The 23975-nt window shown below is 41.2% G+C and overlaps 1 protein-coding gene across 1 annotated transcript in view; it reads right to left on the reverse strand.

Annotated features, from left to right (window-relative positions):
* Positions 1 to 9504: 9504 nt before the first annotated feature.
* Positions 9505 to 23975, reverse strand: part of WDR44 (WD repeat domain 44) — a 92309-nt gene continuing 77838 nt past the window's right edge. Inside the window, exons 15-20 of the mRNA XM_073641341.1 lie at positions 19389 to 19580; positions 18684 to 18785; positions 17909 to 18024; positions 16296 to 16423; positions 15525 to 15659; positions 9505 to 9900 (exon numbers count right to left, since the gene is read on the reverse strand). Coding sequence (XP_073497442.1) covers positions 9806 to 9900; positions 15525 to 15659; positions 16296 to 16423; positions 17909 to 18024; positions 18684 to 18785; positions 19389 to 19580 — 768 coding nt within the window. The 3' untranslated portion in view covers positions 9505 to 9805. The remainder of the gene's footprint in view (positions 9901 to 15524; positions 15660 to 16295; positions 16424 to 17908; positions 18025 to 18683; positions 18786 to 19388; positions 19581 to 23975) is intronic.

Genomic DNA, 23975 nt, shown 5'->3' on the forward strand with positions numbered 1-23975 from the left:
AATACAGAAACATGGAGTTTTGCAGAGATGATTGCACCGCAATGTGAACAGTCTCTAAATAGTTCATAATGCTTACACTAGAAGATGGGTTGTCGAGCAGTGGATGCAGATTGCAGAGATCACAGAAGTTCACATAGATGATTGCAACATAATGTGAACAGTTAGCCATATACCGTACGTTCTAAATCAATGTAGTGCGAGACACTTTTTCCATCAAGTTAGCAACCAATATCTAAGCAAGCAATGTCTATAGCTGTTTAGATCAAAAGAAATTCCAGCTCAGTAATAAAATATATACATTTTATTAAATCCAAATATAAAAACAGAAATCAATAAAAAGACAGGGCAGCAACCTGCAAAGAGGGAAAGAATACATGCAAGTGATTATTAATCCCCATTAGAGCTATACACATCATATAAATCAAAATATGGCATATATAGGCACATTGATTAAATAACATATGTAAAAAGTGCAATATTAATAGAAAATGAGCAATATTATATATCTATAATATAACCGGGGATGCGTGTCTCTGTCTGAAGCCTTTATAGACTGCGCATGCGTGACACGCAGCCTGGCTCCAGACAGAAGCACGCATCCAGCCGTTACAGGTAAGAGGAGTGTATGGCGCCGGAGATCATGGTATGTGTAGGCACTGAACGCATACCACGATCTCCGGCGTCATACTTACCTGACCGGGAGGAGTGTTGCCGCGGCGCCTCTCTTCGCAGGACCGGGGCAGGAGTGAGGCGTCGGACCGGCGCATGCGCATAGCGCTATCCGGCGCCATTTTACTGAAGACACATTTGAAGTGTCTTCAGCAAAATGGCGCCGGACAGCGAGGTGCTTCGGCGCCGCACTCCTCCCCCGGCAGAACAGGACACAGCAGCGCTGGAGCACAGGGAAGAAAGGTGAGTATCAATGTTTATTTTTTTGTATGTGTGTACAGTGTGAAAGGGATGGGGGGGCCACACACACCAGGATTGGGGGGTGAGGGGACCATGCATACCAGGATTGGGGGGTGAGGGGTACCACACATCAGGATGAGGGGTACCATGCATACCAGGATTGGGGGGTGAGGGGACCATGCATACCACCAGGGTGAGGGGACCAAGCATACCAGGATTGGGGGGTGAGGGGTACCATACATACCAATATAGGAATGCGGGGCACCATGCATACCAGGATGAGGGGTGCCATGCATACCAGGATTGGGGGTGAGGGGTGCCATGCATACCAGAATAGGGGGTGAGGGGTGCCACGCATACCAGGATAAGGGGTGCCACGCATACCAGTATAAGATGGTGGACACAGGATGGGGGCAGCGCAAATACCAGGAGGGGGGCAGCACATACCAGCATGGGAGACCATATACCAATAAAAATGCTCGCCACCCGGGCGTAGAACGGGTTCAATAGCTATTACACACACTCAGATACACTTTCTATCCTAGATGAACAGTTTCCACCTGTAAAAAGTGCCCAAGTACAAAAGAAGTCATGAATATCCAAGTACCACCTACGTTCTTTGTCCCATTTGCCTTTTAAGAGTAATCCTACTCCGACTGGAGAGGAGATAGATATATATATATATATATATATGCATCTTCTATTAATGTTGCACTTTTTACATACTATAATGTTATTTAATCAATGTGCCTATATATGCCATATTTTGTCTTATATGATGTCGATAGCTCTAATGGGGATTATAATTCCTTTATTGCATGTGTTCTCTCTCTCTTTGCAGGTTGCTGCCCTGTCTTTTTATTGATTGTTTTTATATTTGGATGTAATAAAATGTACATATTTTATTACCGAGCTGGAATTTCTTTTGATCTAAACAGCTATAGATATTGCTGGATTAGGTAATGTGAACACTATCTAAATAGCAGTTTGCAATGCTTACAAAAGTCAATGGGTTAATCAGCAGGTCAGAGGCGAAGTAAATGCCAATTGCAGAACCCACAGGAGCTTGTAGAGAATATTGTAGCATAAGAAACTGGATATTGGCAAACTCCAAACAAACAGCAACTGAACACCACACTGACTGAATAATCAGACACACCGATGCGTCTACAGTCATGGCCAAAAGTATTGAGAATGAGACAAATAGTAATTTTTCCAAAGTTTACTGCTTCATTTTTTGTAATGGCAATTAGCATATACTCCTGAATGTCAAAGAGTGATCAGCTTAACAGCAATTACTGTACTTGCAAAGTCAATATTTGCCCAGAAAATGAACTTTAACCCCCAAAACACATTTCAACATCATTGCAGTCCTGCCTTAAAAGGAGCAGCTAACATCGTTTTAGTGATTGATCCATTAACACAGGTGTGGGTGTTGATGAGGACAGGGCTGGCGATCAATCAGTCATGATTAAGTAAGAATGACATCACTGGACACTTTAAAAGGAGGCTGGTTCTTGGTATCATTGTTTCTCTTCAGTTAACCATGGCTATCTCTAAAGAAACACGTGCAGCCATCATTGCACTGCACAAAAATGGCCTAACAGGGAAGAGTATCGCAGCTACAAAGATTGCACCTCAGTCAACAATCTATCGCATCATCAAGAACTTCAAGGAGAGAGCTTCCATTGTTGTCAAAAAGGCTCCAGGGCGCCCAAGAAAGACCAGCAAGCGCCAGGACCGTATCTTAAAACTGTTTCAGCTGCGGGATCGGACTACCAGCAGTGCCGAGCTTGCTCAGGAATGGCAGCAGGCTGGTGTGAGTGCTTCTGCACGCACTGTGAGGCGGAGACTCTTTGAGCAAGGGCTGGTTTCAAGGAGGGCAGCAAAGAAGCCACTTCTCTCCAGAAAAAACATCAGGGACCGACTGATATTCTGCAAAAGGTACAGGGAGTGGACTGCTGAGGACTGGGGCAAAGTCATTTTCTCTGATGAATCCCCTTTTCGATTGTTTGGGACATCTGGAAAACAGCTTATTCGGAGAAGAGGTGAGCGCTACCACCAGTCTTGTCTCATGCCAACTGTAAAGCATCCTGAAACCATTCATGTGTGGGGTTGCTTCTCAGCCAAGGGAATCGGCTCACTCACAGTCTTGCCTAAAAACACAGCCATGAATAAAGAATGGTACCAGAATGTCCTCCAAGAGCAACTTCTCCCAACCGTCCAAGAGCAGTTTGGCGCCCAACAATACCTTTTCCAGCATGATGGAGCACCTTGCCATAAAGCAAAGGTGATCACTAAATGGCTCATGGAACAAAACATAGAGATTTTGGGTCCATGGCTTGGAAACTCCCCAGATCTTAATCCCATTGAGAACTTGTGGTCAATCATCAAGAGACGGGTGGACAAACAAAAACCAACAAATTCTGGCAAAATGCAAGCATTGATTATGCAAGAATGGTCTGCTATCAGTCAGGATTTGGTCCAAAAGTTGATTGAGAGCATGCCAGGGAGAATTACAGAGGTCTTGAAGAAGAAGGGGCAACACTGCAAATATTGACTTGCTGCATTAACTCATTCTAACTGTCAATATAACCTATTGGTACTCATAATATGATTGCAATTATATTTCTGTATGTGATATAAACATCAGACAAACACTAATAAAAACCAGAGGCCAGCAGATCATGTGAAAATATAATTTTGGTGTCATTCTCAAAACTTTTGGCCATGACTGTATGTTGACCTTAAAAAGCCTTGGATGAGGAGGTCAGTGAGATACGTCGGGCAAGTAGTGAAACCCTATGTGGAGCACTGCAAAGGGCTGCAGCCATAGGAGAATGGAGCAGAGCCCAACCCTGGAGTGGAGATCAACTCATATGGTGCCATAAGTCTTGACCAGAGGCCAAATTGTGGTTTCCCTTTCACATTATCAGTGACAGACTTTAAATGAGAATTTTTTATTTTATTTTTGTGTTACACTTTTAACCATCAATAACATTTTCTGTTACGTCATTGGTACTTAGTGATTATATTTACATACATTTTCATTACTCAGAATATCTAAAAACAGAAAAAGCTTCAACTTTACTACAATAGTTAAAAAATGTAAACAAGTTTTTATCATTTGTTTTCTTGTTTTAAAGCACAATTGGGATGAAAGGGGGGCACAAACACGAAAGCAGAAAGGGGAAAAAAACAAACAAAAAAACTCAAAAACAAGAATCCCCTAGAAATAAAATAAAGTCATCACCTCGTCTCCCTCAAACATGAAGGTAAGGAATGAGTTGTTCTTCTACTCTTTACACGGATATATTGTGCCCGGGTGTGCAAAGCAAGACTCACCAATCAAGCAAAAATTTTCACAACAGAAAAGGAGACTGAGCAAGTGGCGACTACCAAATTCTGCGGATTCAACTATTTTTGTACAATGTGTTGACCCATTTAGAAACATGTTAAAATTTATTCCAAGTAGAGGTACCAACAAGAGAATATCTGAGTAAAGAAAGTAAAAAGGTGCAAAAAGTTTTAGGTAAACGGGGCTTGATGTTCAATGACTGAACGGTAAAAGCTGTGATGACCGGCAGGATAGACAACATTAAAGGAGTACTCTGCTTCTGAACAGCAAGTCAAAATCTACATTAAAAATGAAGTTGTCTTAAACATAGTGAACACACAAATTTTAAGGTCGAGGGTTTCTTCTCGGTTCAAACCCAAAATCAAGTTTTGCATTCCGCTGCTTTTTCCCGAGCAGTGTCCAGCAGACCGAAGAGGATAAGTGGGGTACATTTTTTTGTTACCCTAGAATCTACACCACCTAGACAAATATGCCAAGTCAGGTACTGCAGCTTGGTCATATCCAAACTAATGGTACGGAGCTGCGATTCCAAACATAAAAAACAAGAGTAGCACAGTTGCTTGGAAAAAAAAAAAAAAAACTCTTTATTTCATACATTCTTGGACGATGATCTTCTGGATTCTGGCAGCGGCCAAACAAAATCCCACAATTTTCTTTATCCACGGACTGCTGAATTGTGGCAGCATGCGGTCACAATTTCCCGGTATTACTGGACGGTCACATGACCACAAGTATGAAATTTGCAGTCATGCACCGACTAGTCTTATCTAGCTTCTCTTTATTCATCAAGTCTAGTCGGCACGTGACCGCAAAAATGCAAATCATATACATGAAGTCGCTATCCTTTGCAATACTGGGAAATTCACAATTTAGCAGTTTGCAGCCCTATAAAGTGACTGCAGACTTTTGTCCTAAGAGTGGACAAATCCTTTAAGAGCCTATGCACACGTTGCAGATTTGTTACATTTTTTTTCTCCTCTGCAGATTTCTCACAACCTGAAAGGGTTTTCTGATGCCAGCAATGAGAATGAGAATACTGAAGTCTCATGCACACATTGCTTATTTTTGATGTGCAGATGTAAATCTGCCCGTATGTTAATTCTTTCAGCATTTTTGCTGTAGATTTGACTCATACTAAGGAGTGGGTAAAATCTGCACTAAAAATGCATGTAAAAAAAAAAAAACACATAAAAAATGTGATAAAAAATGCACCTATTTAGGCAGCGTTTTTTCTGCCAAGATGTAGAAATGGTGCACCGTGTGCACATACCCAAAGGCTCCTTGCACATTGCTGTACTACCGCTCTGTGCAGCAGGCATCTTATTTAATGCCAAGAATGAGTTCAGACCCTGTGCTGACGATATTTGATCTCATCCTTGATATACTATGGCTCCTTAACACCTACCTACAGCCATAATACAGCCATGTGCACAGAACATAAGGGCAGTATGCAGAACTACGAAAGCAGCTCTGGAGGTGAAAGGATTGTAAGATGATGTAACACAAAACCTGGACTAAATATAGAAAGAAAAACATTTTTGAAAAAATGTACTCAACTATTTTTGTGATCTAAAGTAAAGTATTTTTGACAGCAGAGTTCCACTTGGGTCAGGATTTTATGTGACGGGCCGACCTCTGGAGACCAGTAAAGCTTGGTGTGATGGTGTAGATGAAGTCTATGATGTAATGGCGTTGTGTGCCCACTGTACATTGTGTCCACAACAAAGAGACCTAAGACTTGTGAATCATTCTAAGCTACCAATGATACACGCGTGAGATCCTCACAACTTCTACAGTGGGACAGGTCACTAGTGCATAACCCCTGACGTTACACGGATGATTGCGCCCTGAAGGATAAAGGATAGGTTACATTCAGAAATTATCAAAACCAAATACTCCAGTTAACTCTTTTGCGGCCGGCCATAGAGATTCATGGGAGATATTGACCGCCGGAATATAATTGGAAAGATATTAATGCAGCAGAATAACCAGACAGGACATATTTTCAAACCTAGTTTGTATTTGTTCTCCTGTCTATCCTGGGCTCTGTACACATCTGATATTTTGGGTACATTGGCCGGAATATGGGAAAACATTATAGTTCTGATCACCAGACCTGTGATACCTTAACATAGGGAAGTATGGAATAAATCATCCAATATTCCTTAAATGTTACAATCCATACAGGAGAGAGCAGCACACAATGATAAAAGACTAAACAAAATGGGATACCTGGTGTATCTACAATTATTCACAAGGGGGCAGCAGAGCAAAACTAAATCACAAAGTGTAGAACAGACAAAATGCTCTAATTTCTGATCGTTCCTGAAGAGGTGATACCATCACTTAGTTCTTTCGTCCACTTTTCAGTTCATTTTTTTCTTATTTAAATGCACTTTAGCTAAAAATCATTTTTTGTAATTGGGTTTCATTAAGAATTTTGCACCTTTTGCCTTCTATAGTCTCTGTGTTGCACTGGATATTGCAGGAGGCTGAATGGAATAAAAGAGAAGCCATCAGGGAGCTCGTTCTGACAGTCCAATTGGAGAGTTTGTATGTCCATCTGACTCCTTTCAGCTGATTTATGACCACATCAAAATTGAATGTGCAGGGAAACAAGAGACTGTAAAAGCCAAACGGTGCAAAATGTTTAATGAAACAAAACTGCAAAAATGATTTTTTTTGTCTCAACTACATGCATTAAAAAAATAATAAGAAATAAAATAAATATATCTCCAGTCTAATTTTGAACACATTGGCAATGTCCTTATCTAGACATTCTTCCTGTGCGATTATTTTTTTACCAGCAGTTTTTCTGCTCTACGCTTTAAGTGATTTTATTCATACTCTTCTGCCCCCTTGTGGATAACTGTATATACACACACGCAAGCTTCCGTAGCTGGACCAGACGCCCATTTGTTTTCTCATTATATGTGGATTTCATGATAAAATCAACACGTAAAATATATGGATTTAAGAGAGATTTAATAAAGCTGATTTTTTCCTACAAGGCGTTTCTCTAATACGCATCATGCTGGCTGATTGTGCTTAGAGGACTGTGTTACTGATGGGGTCCTCGGATACGTGATCTATACAAATTGATTTTAATCTTAATTGACCTTTAAAGTGGTTACATGAGATAAGGAAAACATGGCCATTTTGGCCTCAAAACTGCACAAATCTTGTCCCTGGCTACACGGGGAATCAGAACATCGTCCTTATCACTTGGATAAAGGAAGCTGTACATGGACAGAATACTTCCCACAATAAGAGCCAAAGATTTGTAGATCTGTAGATCAGCTGCTTGTTTAAGGCCTGAAGTCTAAGTCGCACCAGGACCTTGCTGCATGGAATTAAACTTTAATTTACACTGAGTTTTTTGAGTCCTTTTTGATGCAGAAACTAACCAAATCCTCCTCAAAACGTGAAAGTTTCTGCTCTAAAAACTCAGCTGCTTACTTTATTGTAGCTCGCAACACAGACTTCAGGCGACTCGTAATGCTGAATATGTCATCAGAAAATGATAACCTATCATTTAAATCAGGTTTGTGTGTTAAATGTATTTATTTTTTCCTGGGCAGTGATTTTTTTTTCCTCCCAAAATAAAAATTGAAAATCTTGCAACTTTCACACTGGTCACTAAGGCTTTTCCTGTTGTTTTAAGAAACAACACATGTCCATTAGAAACAATGAGAACAGGCTCTTACACTCTTTCATATCAAAGAGTCTAGTAAGTGTGTGCAGAAAATATATATGTACATACAATTTTCTGCACACTGTCATTAGACGCTTCGATACAAAAGATAGCGTCAGGGTGTGTTTTCTTTGTTGCTAATGGACATGTGTTGTTTCTTAAAACACACATTATATATATATATATATATATACACACACACACACACACACACACACACACACACACACACATATATATATATAACAAGAAAGCCTGATTTAAACAATAGTTCATTTTCCAATGGCAGCTTACCTTTAAATGAAGAAATATTCTCTTCCCAAAATCATCACTAGGGGGAGCTCACTGCATACAGTAAACGCTTTATACTCAGTAGTAAAAGCCTAATCAGTAAAATAATAAGCTCCCCCTAGTGGGGATACTAAAAAGCCAGAATTTTATCATTTTAAAAGGGAACCTGTCAGTCGATTCATGCTTGTCAAGACACAGGAAGCATGAATCAGAGCGTGGCTGCACGATTGCTGCCTGGTATGTTTCATTCTAAAATACTCCAGCATTTCAGGAAAACATAGTTTGAAGAGCCGACCAGGGGTGGCATTCGAAAGAGTGGACATTGATATTAAAGAGCACCACTTTGACTTTTTTTTTTTTAATTTCACTGCCAGAGTTGAATCACTAATGCATGTTCCCTGCCCCTAGTAATAGACTAATCAGCTGCCGTCTTCTGCTGTTCTCAGCCCCGCTCCGGTCAGTCCTCTGCAGGTTATGAACTGCCGGGTCGCTGCAGTGTTTGCTGGGCGATCTGGAGGTCACTTCAGAACGAGGTTCTCCTAGACTTAAGGCCCCGTCACACATAGCGACTTTACAGCGATCCCGACAACTATACGACCTGTCAGGGATCGTTGCTGCGTCGCTATGTGGTTGCTGGTGAGCTGTCAAACAGGCAGGCTCACCAATGATCAGGGGAGCAGCGACATCGTGGAAAGAATCTTTCCATGATGTCCTGCTCCTGGTTGCCAGCCTGCTAAAGCAGGAGCAGGCTGGTAACTATGATAAACAGCGGGTTACTAGGGGCACACGTGCCCCTAGTAACGCGCTGTTTATCATGGTTACCAGCCTCAGCGATGTGTGCTGACCAGCGGGAGAGCAACGACCAAAAAATGGTCCAGGACACTTTGCAGCGATCAGCGACCTCACAGCAGGGGCCTGATCGCTGCAAAGTGTCACACATAGCGACATCGCTGGTGAGGTCGCTGGTGAGTCACCAAAACCGTGACACAGCAGCGATCTCGCTATGTGAGACGGGGGCTTTACACTGTGAGGTTGTGACTTATCCGGTCTGTCAGAAGCTGCGGTCACAAGATAGCACCACAGAAACGGAGCTGGGAAAAGCTGAAGACGATGGGTGGTGATTATATTACTAGGGTTAGGGAATATTAATTAGTGAAACCACTTCAGCAATAAAATAAAAAACGCTGGAGTGGTGCATTAAGGATTCTTCCCGGGATGCAGAAAGAAGACGTTGCTGTAGAATATTCCTATCTTACTTTAAATCATTAAGCGCTCAATGAATTTATTTAAATTATAGATAACAAAAGAAAAAGTGCAGAATGGCAGTACGGACGAGCCGTCAGGGGGGTAATTAGCAGCACAACTTTTGCTGGAAGTTGCTTTACTTCAGATTGGAAAAAAAGTGGTCAGATGTGTAAACCAAAAGAGCGTTATCCCGCTATATGGTCCTGTGGGGGGCGTCTGCTGCAGTAACATCTGACGGTCAGTTTTGTGGCTTATTGTACTAGGAGTGGAGGCTATTAACCTACAGGCTGATTCTGTCACAGTTCACATTAAGATAGATTTTTCTTCCTGTTGATGAACACCTTGATCGCGCCGGTAAAATCTGCAGACAGCAGCACTTCTGTGTGATCAGACTTCAAAGCACCTGGAAAAAAAACAATAAAACATTATTCATAAAATCCGTAATATAATAGGTCTGTACTGCACAGTACTTCCAGTACTGCAGGTATTCAAAGGGGAAATTGTCATGTTAAAAAAACACTGTCTTGATGAATCAGGGCCCAAAGCTGCAATTTTTTTTATAGTTTATATGTCAGTTTGGGCCAACAGACTACCTTTTAAAGGGAACATGTTAAAAAACAAACAAACGCTATTAACTTTCAGATATCGGGTCAATCTGCATGTTAATAGTTTTCTGAATCTGCTTGGTGCCAAGACTTAGAGCCCCGCTGCCAGGAGCAAATGAACTTTATTCCTCCCAGCAGCCTCTGGCTTTCAGTTATAGGGATAGGCTGGCGTGGCTTCAGACACCAGTTAGTGCATAGTGAGTGGCAGCTGTAACCGCGCCCCCGACACTGACTGACAGCCGGCATTTCCTCCCGGCAGCGGGGCTTTCAGTGCAGGTGTCAGGCAGCTTCAGAATGCCATTAACCTGCAGATTAACCCTATATTTTCAGGTTAATAGATTTATAAAGTGCACGTTTGGGTCCTGATCCATCAAGACTGGCATTTTGTACTCAGTCTTGATGAAGTGAGTGCTGGAGTACGATGTGCACTTTTGTTGTGGAAATTATGATGAATTAGGTCGTGCATCATTTAAAATTTTGTCAAGTTGGCCAGGGCTAATGTAAAATCATCAGAAGTCACAAAATGTTGCAACATTTCTAGTTCTACGCCATAACTGTTTACTGGTGCTCATGTGCCGACTAGAATCTCATCCGCTTCTCTCTATAGAACACATGTAGATATTGCAGTTACACTCTTATTATAGCGCCTCCTAGAGTTCTTTTGATTCTCTCTCAAAATAGCCACTTAAAGGGGTTGTCCAGCCTTGGGGTACAAAGTCTGCAGTCACTCTCTGTGACTGCAACCTTGCGAAAGTAGAATTGTGAATCCTCACAGCAAGCGCACTGTCAGGATCCTTCGGTGCTGGCATCGGGAGTGGGCAGTCATGTGACCGCAAGTATGTGATTTGTATACTTCTGGCCACATTCCAACTAGACGTGTCTGGCCTCGCTCAATACGCTTGCATTGAGCGAGGCTGCGCATGTCTAATCGGCATGTCACCGCAAGTATGCCGATTAGTTGGACGCTCTGGGAAGTTCATTGTGAAGTAAAAATGATCTGGCAAAATAATTCTCTATGTCAGTACAGTTATGGCATGATTTATACATGCTTTTTTTTATTTTAGTGGTTTAAAAAAAAAAAAAAAAGTTTTGTAATTGATTTGTGTTCATATTTTCGGAGACCGGTCAATTTTTTCAATTTATCCATCAATGTGAGGTTTATTTTTTTTGCGTGGCAAGATGCAGTTATTATTGGTATCAGTGCTGGGTATGTGAAGTTTTGATCAGTCCTGTGACTACACAGAATTTAATCTTAATTATCCAGACGCCTATTTTGAGTAGATCAGGAGACTGTCATATTGTCTGTTAATTTTGTAAGACAGAGATGCATGGTCTTTGATCAATGGATGTTTGATAATTTTGCTAAATATGTTGATTAACCATTTGTGTTGGCCCTGTGATTTGTTGACTCGCAAAACAAAAAAGGACAAACTAAGCAAACTGATTAAATGCTCAAACAATGAAACATGCGCCTCTGCCACCTTCCACCCTGGCCCGTGAATGATGACCTGAGCCACAGATGTAAGTATAAAAAGGGATTTCTATCTTGATGCAAGGAGAATCAGAGACTGTTCAGAACAGTGGCTAAGACACATGGCTCCATCAAGGGGGATACAGATTTGACGTTACAGGATGTCAGAATAAGGGACCCCAGCCCCAGCTGAAGGGATGCAGCTCTGCTCCATTGACCATCACTGACCTTATGGTGACATTTGGGGAAACCAGGATTGTGATCCTCCGGTCACCTGGTCCCATGGATATGTTCTGAGATGCCAGGTTAGGACCATCCGGTTGCCTGGCCACATCAAGATGTTTGGGAAAGCCAGGATTGTGATCCCCCGGTCACCTGGTCCCATGGATATGTTGTTCGGAGAAGCCAGGTTGGGACCATCCGGTCAACTGACCTCATGGATATGTTTTGGGTAGCCAGGTTGGGACCCTCTGGTCATCTGGAACCCATGGATACGCTCGGGAAAAGCCAGGTTGGGACCCTCCGGTCACCTGGAACCCATGGATACGCTCTGGAAAAGCCAGGTTGGGACTCTCCGGTCACCTGGAACCCATGGATACGCTCGGGAAAAGCCAGGTTGGGACCATCGGGTCACCTGGTTCCATGGATATGTTCCGAGAACCTCGGGTCTCCTGGCTTTGTATCTCCATGGACTGTCAGCTTCCTAAGCTTGCCGCTACCTCCTTTTTGTGGGTATCCACCCAAAGCGGGGTGCCACTGGTTGAGGTGGTTGGCCCTGAAAGTACCAAAGTCGCAGCTGCTTTATTTCCGGCACCAGCAGAAGGGTGAGACTCTGTAATTTGCACCATCTTGTGTATTTGCTGGGACTATTCTATATGTTTATTGTCTGTTTGGTGGTTCAATAAAGTATTGTCACACTGTTTTACCATCACCCTGTGTTGTCTGAGTAGTATTACGCCCATGCAAGACCCCGTGTCTTCACAGGTCGATGACAGAAAAACAACAATTTAGAAGCTTTGATTCCCCTACCCCTCCCTCCCCAGTACAGACTTTACCATATGGGTTAAATATATATTTTCATAGATTGAACTTTTATGGAGACAGCAAATACCAAATGTATTTTTTTTTTTTTTATACATTTTTTAAAACACTGGATTGTGAAAAGGGGAGTGACTTTCTTTTTTAATTATTCAAATCTTTGATTTGCTTTTTTTTTTTTTAAAGGAGGACGAAGGAGAGGACCCTATGCACAGACAGGCCATAATTAGCAGAAAACTTCAAATAGTGATTAAAGAAAAGCAAAGTGGATTTCTTCAGCAAAGGTTTCAATTTAATCAGTATTACAGCGCCATTACAGCTTTGTCATTACATTATGAAGTCCTGCTGACAGGTGCTCTTTTAGTACAGCGGTGAGTACCAAGGTAACATATACTTGGGAAGAGTTAAAAAAATATACAATAAGGCTATGTTCACATGTTGTGTTTTTTCTGCTTTTTATGCAAATTAAAAGCGGCTTTTTACAGTACCAGCAAAAGATATGAGATTTCAGAAATCTCATGCACACAAATTGAATTTTTTTCCTGACTGAATTAGAAAACTGCTTATTTTTTTAAAACTGCAGCATGTCACTTCTTTCAGCGTTTTATCACCCATTGAAAGTAATGAGTAAATACAAAAATGCAACAAAAAACATTGCCATTTGCTTTTTTACAATAAAAATGCAGCAAAAACTAACAAACACAGGTATAGCAGGATGTGAAACACATTTATTTTTATGATTTTCTCAAGTTTAAACCAAAATGTCTTGGTCTCCTCACCTGAGAATGTCAGTTAGTATTAGTACAGTTTAATTAAATTAGTGATATGTGTTAAAGTAAATAATTGCCTGCTCTATTCAATGGCTGACCGACCTGTAACTAAACATTGCCTGACCAATGTGTGAAATGGAATAATGCCAGACCAACTCAATGGCCAAGCAATGTATGAAAGTAAACAGCGTCCACCCTACAAAATGCACTGCTAATGTCTTAGGTAAACTATGCCAGACCAATTCAACGCCCCCCCCACTGTTAAATTTGTAATTACAGTTAGGTCCATATATATTTGGACAGAGACAACATTTTTCTAATTTTGGTTCTAGACATTACCACAATGAATTTTAAAGAAAACAATTCTGATGCAGTTGAAGTTCAGACTTTCAGCTTTCATTTGAGGGTGTCCACATTAAAATTGGATGAAGGGTTTAGGGGTTTCAGCTCCTTAACATGTGCCACCCTGTTCTTAAAGGGACCAAAAGTAATTGGACAATTGACTCCAAGGCTATTTCATGGACAGGTGTGGGCAATCCCTTCGTTATGTCATTCTCAATTAAGCAGATAAAAGGCCTGGAGTTGATTTGAGGTGTGGTGCTTGCATTTGGAAGGTTTTGCTGTGAAGTAAACATGCGGTCAAAGGCGCTCTCCATGCAGGTGAAACAAGCAATCCTTAAGCTGCAAAAACAGGAAAAAACCCATCTGAGAAATTGCTACAATATTAGGAGTGGCAAAATCTACAGTTTGGTACATCCTGAGAAAGAAAGAAAGCACTGGTGAACTCATCAATGCAAAAAGACCTGGGTGCCCACGGAAGACAACAGTGGTGGATGATTGCAGAATAATCTCCATGGTGAAGAGAAACCCCTTCACAACAGCCAACCAAGTGAACAACACTCTCCAGGAGGTAGGCGTATCAATATCCAAATCTACCATAAAGAGAAGACTGCATGAAAGTAAATACAGAGGGTTCACTGCACGGTGCAAGCCACTCATAAGCATCAAGAATAAAAAGGCTAGACTGGACTTTGCTAAAAAACATCTAAAAAAGCCAGCACAGTTCTGGAAGAACATTCTTTGGACAGATGAAACCAAGATCAACCTCTACCAGAATGATGGAAAGAGAAAAGTATGGCGAAGGCGTGGTACAGCTCATGATCCAAAGCATACCACATAATCTGTAAAATACGGTGGAGGCAGTGTGATGGCTTGGGCATGCATGGCTGCCAGTGGCACTGGGTCACTAGTGTTTATTGATGATGTGACACAGGACAGAAGCAGCCGAATGAATTCTGATGTATTCAGAGCCATACTGTGTGCTCAGATCCAGCCAAATGCAGCCAAACTGATTGGTCGTCGTTTCATACTACAGATGGACAATGACCCAAAACATAAAGCCAAAGCAACCCAGGAGTTTATTAAAGCAAAGAAGTGGAATATTCTTGAATGGCCAAGTCATTCACCTGATCTCAACCCAATTGAGCATGCATTTCACTTGTTAAAGACTAAACTTCAGACAGAAAGGCCCACAAACAAACAGCAACTGAAAACCACCGCAGTGAAGGCCTGGCAGAGCATCAAAAAGGAGGAAACACAGCGTCTGGTGATGTCCATGAGTTCAAGACTTCAGGCAGTCATTGCCAACAAAGGGTTTTCAACCAAGTACTAGAAATGAACATTTTATTTACAATTATTTAATCTGTCCAATTACTTCTGGTCCCTTTAAAAACAGGGTGTCACATGTTAAGGAGCTGAAACTCCTAAACCCTTCATCCAATTTTAATGTGGATACCCTCAAATGAAAGCTGAAAGTCTGAGCTTCAACTGCATCTGAATTGTTTTATTTAAAATTCATTGTGGTAATGTCTAGACCCAAAATTAGAAAAATGTCTCAGTCCAAATATATATGGACCTAACTGTATGTATTTTTTCATAAACTTTTTTCTTCAGACAAAAGTCTTTACCACTAAATAATTTGATCAATTTGCTCTTTTTTCCAAAAATGTTTATGGCTTCACAAATGTCTTGCATGGTGGCCTAACACCTTACATTGTTCACGCTTCTGTGGTGGAAGAAAAAGCAGCCAAAAAAGCAACGTGTGAACGTAGCCTTAAAGGGAAAAAAAAAGTAATTCTCTCACCTGATGGTATGTTATCTATAGACTCTCCCTGTTCCCCCTTCTGGTCAGTGTCTTGTCTGTCAGTAGATGCATCCGGCGGTACCATCAGGTTTGGATGTGGAGCAAAGATTGCAGATGTGACAACGGCATTATGTGCTGAAATACAAGATGCAGAAAATGAAGGATATGCTCGGACACTGCATTATAATAATAGTGTGCAGCACAGAAAGAGCTCTACTATGGAAGTCAGCAGGTGTGAACAGAGCGGGCGGGTGGGATACAGCTTCCAAGTTCTGTAATGCCCCCCTCACAGAGCTGAAGTAAATCATTGAACGACGGCTCCTGATAATGCACCAAGAAACGTGGGGGAAGGGGAAAGGCGAACATTAGAGCTTAGAATAAATGACCATAATCCCAAAATAACACCCAGCTGTCTATGTAGTCACAACAGTTTGTAGCGAGAAACTACAGTGTAAAAAGTGTTTTTACAATAGAATAGTCAGTCATAGAATAGAACAGTCAGCAACATCACAGTCAGCAACATCACAGTCAGCAACATCACAGTCAGCAACATCACAGTCAGCAACATCACAGTCAGCAACATCACAGTCAGCAACATCACAGTCAGCAACATCACAGTCAGCAACATCACAGTCAGCAACATCACAGTCAGTCTATGATTTTGAGAAAAACTTGGGGGTGAGTGGATGCTTGTTGCTGATTTCTTGTGATCGCGACTTACAAGCTGCAGATGTCAATAGTTATTACAAATGTCAGATTATCATAACCTACCTTTAATACCTTCCCAGAAATCATTGCGGTCTCTTCTTACAGAGGTGAATTTGCTCAGGTCGTGGTACGTGCTCCAGATATACACGTATTTATCTTCAGAACCGCTCACAATGTAAGTGAAGTCATGGCTGAAAACACAAAAAAGGCCTGTTATAGTGTAAATCAAAGAGCATCCTGATCTTATCTATGCTGTGTAAATTATTTGTGAATGGAAGGTGTCCGACCACTGCGATCCGTGAAGGGCGTTTTATCGGTCTCTGTCAATTCACTGTACTGTACTGTGGTCACTCCATTATGCAGGCTCCTTCCAAATATTGGCACTCTACCAATCAGGAATCAATGAAAAATCCTAGCAATGTGCTATCACTTGTAAGGTAATGGTCCCCCTTGTGTAGGGAAATATTCACACGGAGTTTTTTTTTTTTGCTGAGTTTTTGGAACAGAAGCTCTCCAATCAAAACTTGTGGTTTTTGAACTCTATGATCTTTGCAGCGTTTGAGCTCCACAAACTCAGCAAAAAAACTCAAGTGTAAAAGTATGTGCTGAAGCCCTGCTATGTATAGCACAGGTGAATGGGCGAAGGCAGAGTCAAGTGCTCGAAGAGGACAATTTAAGTCAGTAAACAGTGTGTAATTTAAAAAAAATAATAATAATAAAAAAAAAAAATCACAAGTTTAAATCACCCCTCTTTTTGCCCCGTTGAAAATAGAACATTTTAAAAAAATAAATAAATAAATAAAATACACATTTGGTATTGCTGCGTTCAGAAATGTCCGGTCAAAATATAAGAACAATTAATCTGATCAGTAAATGGCGTAACAATTAAAAAAAAAACAAAAAAACGCAAGAATTACTTTTTTTTGGCAGCAGCCAATAAGCTGCAATAAAATGCAATAACTGGTGATGAAAAACACCAAGGTTTCTTACCGGTAGCCGGTTTTTCCTGAGCCCATGACAGCACACCTTGAAACTACGGGTGCTGTCATGGGCTCGGGGAAAACACCAAGGTTACTTACCGGTAGCCGGTTTTTCCTGAGCCCATGACAGCACCCGTAGTTTCAAGGTGTGCTGTCATGGGGGAGGGGAAAAAATCGTATTACCCCAAAATGGTATCAATAAAAAAATCAGTTCAAGCCGCAAAAAAATTAGCCCTCACCCAGCCCCAGATCCCAAAAAATGAAAACACTAAGGGGCTCAGAAAATAGCGACATAAGCAATGTTCTTTTTTTTCTTACAACCTTCTGAATTTTTTTTCATCACTTAAATAAAAATAACCTATACATGTTTGGTATCTACATACATGTAATGACCTGGAGAATCATAATGCTAGGTCAGTTTTATCACACAGTGAACATGATAAATAAAAAAAAAAAAAAACGCAATTGTGGAAACGCACTTTTTTTTTTGGCAATTTCACCGCACTTGGAATTTTTTTTTTCTGTTTTTCAGTACATTATAATGTAAAATCAATGGTGTCATTAAAATGTACAACTCGTCCCACAAAAAAAGAAGCCTTCATACGGCCATATTGATGGAAAAATAAAAACAAAACTAAAAATAGAACAACTTATGGCACTTGGAAGAAGGAGCTGTCTGATGACATTTTTCCGTACCTGAAGCTGGCTTTGATCTGACTGCTGCTGTTTACGCAGCCTTTGTATTTCATAGATAAGGACAAGTCTCTTAGGTCGTACAGCCTTATTCTCGAATCGTTAGAGGTCACCAAGATCTGAAACAGTTCAAACAACAATATATTAGAAATCTTAGAATTATTATAAACAAGTTTTCACATCAATATCCAATAAATAAATAAAAAATACCAAATTTTTTTGACTATAAAATGCACATGGAAAATGGGGGTCAGTCTAATAGTCCAAATGTAGCTTACCGGGGGTAGGTTGGCGGTGGAGCAGGGTAGCCGCTGTAGGAAGCTGGTGGTTGCAGGAGTGGGACGATGCGGTGGGGGGTGTCCCTGCGGTGCGAGGCAGGAGTGGAGTCCCCGTTGCACACTTTGACCTCGCGGTGAGCTTCAGGAACATGGCGGCGATTGTCGGCACATGCGCAGATTTAGATCTTGGCTCAATGACTAGCTGAGGTCTCAATCTGAGCCGCCTCTGTTTTACTGAAAAGCGCCGGGAGATCAAATGTGCGCAGTGGGGACTCCACTCCTGCCTCGCACCTCTGGGACCCCCCGACCTTCTAGAACAGGGCCCACAGCATTGCCCCAATCCTGCTGTCAAATTACGTAAATGTGACTGTAAGAGGCTCCTGTGACCCTTGACATGCCTGATCCTGATGACAGGTGAAAAGTTCTTTTTTTTTCCCATTTTCTTCCTCTAAACTTGGGGTGCGTCCGAAAAATAAGGTAATAAAAAATAACTGAATGACCTTATTCTCTCCAGGCAATGGCTCTATTCCAGTAATTTTTCTTCCGACCCTATTTCGCCCCCTCGTGGATCGCACGTGTATTTGGGTGTGGTATTTCAGATGCTAAAAAAAACAAACAAAACAAATCCAATCAGTCAGAATCCACCGAGGACAATTCATGCCCCAGATTAACCAGCCACTCCCAGCCTGAATCAATAGTCAGGATCGGGCAAATGTATCTAGTATTGCATATGTTTTACAGAATTAAGTATGAGTTTGTATAAACATACAGGCATATATTTTATTGGTTAAAAACAATTCAGAACTTTGTATAAAAAAAAAAGTAAGTAAATGATTTGTCGTCATTTTCTGAGACCAGTATCGTTTGGTCTTTCTTTTATCATTTTCTAAATAACAGGTCAGATATATGGGGTCGATTTTACAAGAAGTCATCACATCTATCAATAGGTTTTACTGATTCAGTCAACAAAGGAAATATAGCCAGACACGGCAGTCATAACAACGCAGAAAAGAAAGCAGCTTTCCATTCCAGACTATAGATAGGTGAGGAGTTGGGGACCCCCTTTATGATGCCTATATGCCCTAGAAGGGTCACGTGCACAGTGCCTTTTTTCATGAGACCACCCCTGTAAGGAGGCTGGAGTACAAAGAGGAATCCCATGCAAAAGTGCTAGGACACTGGAGAGCCTCACGGAGCCAAATTACCTCTGTGTCGTAGAATATGCACCTTCCATCGTACGTGCCGATCACAGCGTGTTTGCCGTTCTGACAGAAGTTGGCAGCGGTGATGAGCTTCGTCTGCCCATCAATTTCATTCCACAAGGCGACTTTCTTGTCCGGAATGTTCCAAAGCCGAAGTTTCCCATCCAAGGATCCGCTCAAGAAGTATCGGTCATCCTACAGAACACAAATAAGAGAACATCACTGGTTTTGTGGACAGCAAACTATCAAAACTGATCACATCACACATCAGAAATGCTGCTGTAAATGCTCCTCTAAAAAAGAGGCTGTTCTAGTACAGGGGGTTGAGGTAATAAGCTGGATTAACAATAAGCCATTAGGGTTTTATCTGGGTAAATGTGGGGAGACCAAAGGGAATGGCACTCACATGGTGTGGTTGTGTGACCACAACCACTGTAAAGGCTCGAGGCTGCGGCAGACCCAAGGCGAAGAGAACATCAGAAATGGAGTGAATCGGTTAAAACTGTGCTGCCAGTAATATGATGGCAAAGGAGAAAACGGAATCCAGGAATGCGGTTTATTAGTCAACGCGTTTCGAAGTTCCAAATTTTTTCGTCAGGACAAAACACAGAATTCTGTGGTTTGTCCTGATGAAGAAGTTTGGAACTTCGAAACGCGTTGACTAATAAACCGCATTCCTGGATTCCGTTTTCTCCTTTGCCATCATATTACCGCCAGGACAGTTTTAACCCATTCATTCCATTAGTTATAGTACAGGGGGTCTCACATCTGGACAACACTCCTTATAAACGACAGCCGCCCTGGAATCTGCTGCCATCCCCATAAAAACAGCTGTAACTGGACAGTATATCTTTGGATCATACAAGATACATAAACTTGATCATACGTACTATTATTGCAGTATTTGGTCTAGTATGGAGATTTTTTTTTTTGCTTCTGCATTTCAGCAGCTATATTTTTTTATTTAATGACATGGTGGCATGAGGCCTTGTTTTATGCAATAGAAATTGTACTTTTCTTTTGCGCTGTTTATGGGTACGTAAAATTACAATGTAATTATGACAGTGGGAAGTTTAAAAAGGTGCCAAGGGTTTTCATGCCTCCCGACTTCCTAATTGCTTGGGAAGGGGCGGTGCGCTCATGATGACTGACAGTTCGGGCTGGTAGTATAGCTGTGCTGCACAATCTCTTTTTCTGCAAGTAAAGGCAATTTTGGCTCTGCGGCATCAGAGGAACACAGGGGAAAGTGAAGGTGGTTGAATACAGTGATCCATCCATCTTCAGAGCAGTTCTTACAAGTTCTATAAAAAAGTGCTCATTGCCTAAGAAACCAGCCACCTATGACACTGCGGTGGTGGCCAGAGACCTAGGCAACAAAGCAGTCAACTAAAGAATTAAAAATCTCTCCATTTATGAGAAAGGAGAGAACTTTTAATGAGTAAATTCCAATGTTTCTTGTTATTACAAACACTTGGCAATTGTACCCACTGAAGATGAGAAAACCCCTTGGCTATGTGCCCACGATGCAGAAATGCTCCGGATTTTTCCTGAGCGTTTCTGCATCTCCCTGGCAGAAAAAACGCATGCGGATTATACATGCGGATTGTACATGCGTTTTCCTGCCAGGGACATGCGGAAATGGAGCGTTTTTCACTTGCATTTCCGCATGCGGGTTGTCAAGCGCTTTCCAAGCGATTTTAGCATCACTTGGAAAGTGCTTGTCAACTTGGTCACACTATATAAATCCATGCAAACGGCATGGATTTATATAGTGTGACCGAAAGAATGGTAAAAAATATATCTATACTTACCTTCCGATGGCCCCCAGAGTCTTGCTTCGCTCAGTCCTCCCTTGCCGGCAGCTCGCGGTACACTGAAGGACCTGTCGTCACATGACTAAATGACGTCAGCGCAGGTCCTTCAGTCCACCGCAAGCTGCCGGCAAGCGAAGACAAGCACACCGGGGGCCATCAGAAGGTAAATATATTTATTTTTTATTTTATTCTTTTTTTTTTACAGGTTCTATGGTACCTGGGTCCGGAGGAGAGTCTCCTCTTCTCCAAACCCGGGTACCATCCGCACATTGAAACACATGTTATCCGATGTACAGATGTAGTGATGCGGATTCCATGTGTTCCAATGCAAGTCAATGGAGGCGAAAACGCAGCGCTTCCGCAAAATAATTGGTAGTGCCGCGTTTTTTTCTGCAATGATAATCTGCATGTGCTGTGCACATGCTGCGGAAATTTCCGCTGCGGGTTATCATTGGGGAACATGGCAGGCCTTCTACCATGCGTTTTTTAAGCGTTTCTGCAGAGTTTTTGCTGCTGCAGAAACGCTTAAAAAACGCATCGTGGGCACACAGCCTTCAGCAGATTAGTGCAACCCAGTGTTTTTTTTTTTATTATAGTTTACTGCGGGGTAAAGTGCCCAGCTCTTTACAATAATTGAATTTCTCTTTAGAAATTATATACATTCCAAATTTATATCCGTTCTTCCCCCCGATGCTACAAACCATAAAACATAATCATATCCCCGAACAATTAGCCAACCTTTTATAGTCGCTAATAAAATGAACAAACTCCAGCCGGGCGCAGGCAGCGGGTAACTTATGTTATGTTATGCACAGAAGAACAATAACAAAACTATATTTCACAGCGATTAAAAGGGATGTTTGCTATAAAAAAAGACCTCAGCGTAATAGCAAAGTGAGGGTAAAAGCGTCGAGAACGAAAACAAACCGATACAAAGCAGATCTTATGGAAGTTTTAATTAGTCAAGCACTATACAATGGGCACGGAAAGTATTCAGACCCCTTTAAATTTTTCACTCTTTGTTTCATTGCAGCCATTTGGTAATTTCTAAAAAGTTCATTTTTTTTCTCATTAAAGTACACTCTGCACCCCATCTTGACTGAAAAAAAACAGAAATGTAGAAATTTTTGCAAATTTATTAAAAAAGAAAAACTGAAATATCACATGGTCATAAGTATTCAGACCCTTTGCTCAGACACTCTGCACAGGATTGAGTGGCTGAGGGTGGGGGCTTGAGGAAGGACCATTCTAGCGCCAAAGGATGAACCCTCCCCAACCAATAATAACTAAATTAAAAAGCGCTGTCCCATGTGGTCCACAATTTCTAAAATAAGGTCCCTGGGGCTATCAGAGGTCAGCCTCGGCAAAAAGCGGATGTTGGCAGAGAACTGCAGCCGCCAGGAATTTTCCCAGAAATTGGGGCGACTCTTGTGGAGGGACTCTAGGTTGTGGCCTACGTGGGAGGTCTTGAGTGACGGGCAACCCTCTGACATGTATATATCGTAATAAGGCATACAGACAGGGGGTTTTAATGGTTTAACCCCTTTCTGTTACTTTCACTTTTTTTATGCCTTTCCTTGTTGGAAAAGTAATTTTTGTTTTATTTTCTAGTTTTCAATTACTAGAAGCATTAATTGATTTTATATTTTGATCGAGCAGACTTCTATGGAAGTCGCGAAACCAAGTATATTTTTTCCATACTGTTAAAAGGAGAAAACAGGGAGTGATTCAATTTTTAAAATTTTTTTATTTTAAATATTTAAAAGGATTTTTTCTATATTTTTTTTTACTTTACTTTTAGTCTTTTTTTAAGGGATTTACTTCTTCTATATACTGTAATTCTATAGTATTGCAGTATATAGTCAAAATGGCATTCTCCTATAGGAGGATTAAAACGACAGCTATGACATGACATCTCATCGGAATCTATCATTTACGTTGCGGACAATGGGGGCCGTGGCAGCCAGTGCACCAGCACGTCGGCCATTTAAATGACATGGCCAGCGATTGACAGTGGCACTAAATGGTTAAACAGCAGCGATTGGAGCGAGCTCGGTCACTACTGTTACAGGCAGATGCCAGCAGTGTAATTTAAAGATATGGTGCTGAGCCGGCTCCATACATGCTGACCAGACGTAGGACTTACTGCTACGTCCTTGCATTGGGGAAAAAAAAATAGAATATCTGTTTGCAACCAATTAGAAACTTAAAGGGGTATTCCCATCTCCAAGATCCTATCCCAATATGTAGTAGTTATAATAATAGCAAATACCTCCAATTAAAAATGTAGTATAGTTCTTCTGATTCGCTATGCCACTTATACCATGCGCAGGACATTGCAGTAGTTTAAGTCTCCATGGTTACGACCACAAACTAACTGTCACTAAATAAGTGGTTGTAACCATGGAGACTTAAACTACTGCAATGCCCTGCACATGGTATAAGCGACATAGCTAATCAGAAGAACTATACTACATTTCTAATTGGAGGTATTTGCTATTATATTACTATACCTACAACATATTGGGATAGGATCTTGTTTACTTCTATAGGATGAGACTGATAGTCATGTGCGCTGCGTGTTAAAGTACAGACATATATGTATATGTATGGTTGTCACATGACCAGGACAAAACAAATATAATATCTGTCTAGTATATATATATATATATATATATATATATATATATATATATATAGATATATATATAGATAGATAGATAGATAGATAGATAGATAGATAGATATATTTTTGCAGAAAATAAATGAAAAACAC

Source organism: Phyllobates terribilis, unplaced genomic scaffold (genome assembly GCF_046119375.1).
Source record: "Phyllobates terribilis strain yellow unplaced genomic scaffold, ASM4611937v1 Scaffold_7__3_contigs__length_470593459, whole genome shotgun sequence".
In the NCBI taxonomy this organism is placed as follows: Eukaryota; Metazoa; Chordata; class Amphibia; order Anura; family Dendrobatidae; genus Phyllobates; species Phyllobates terribilis.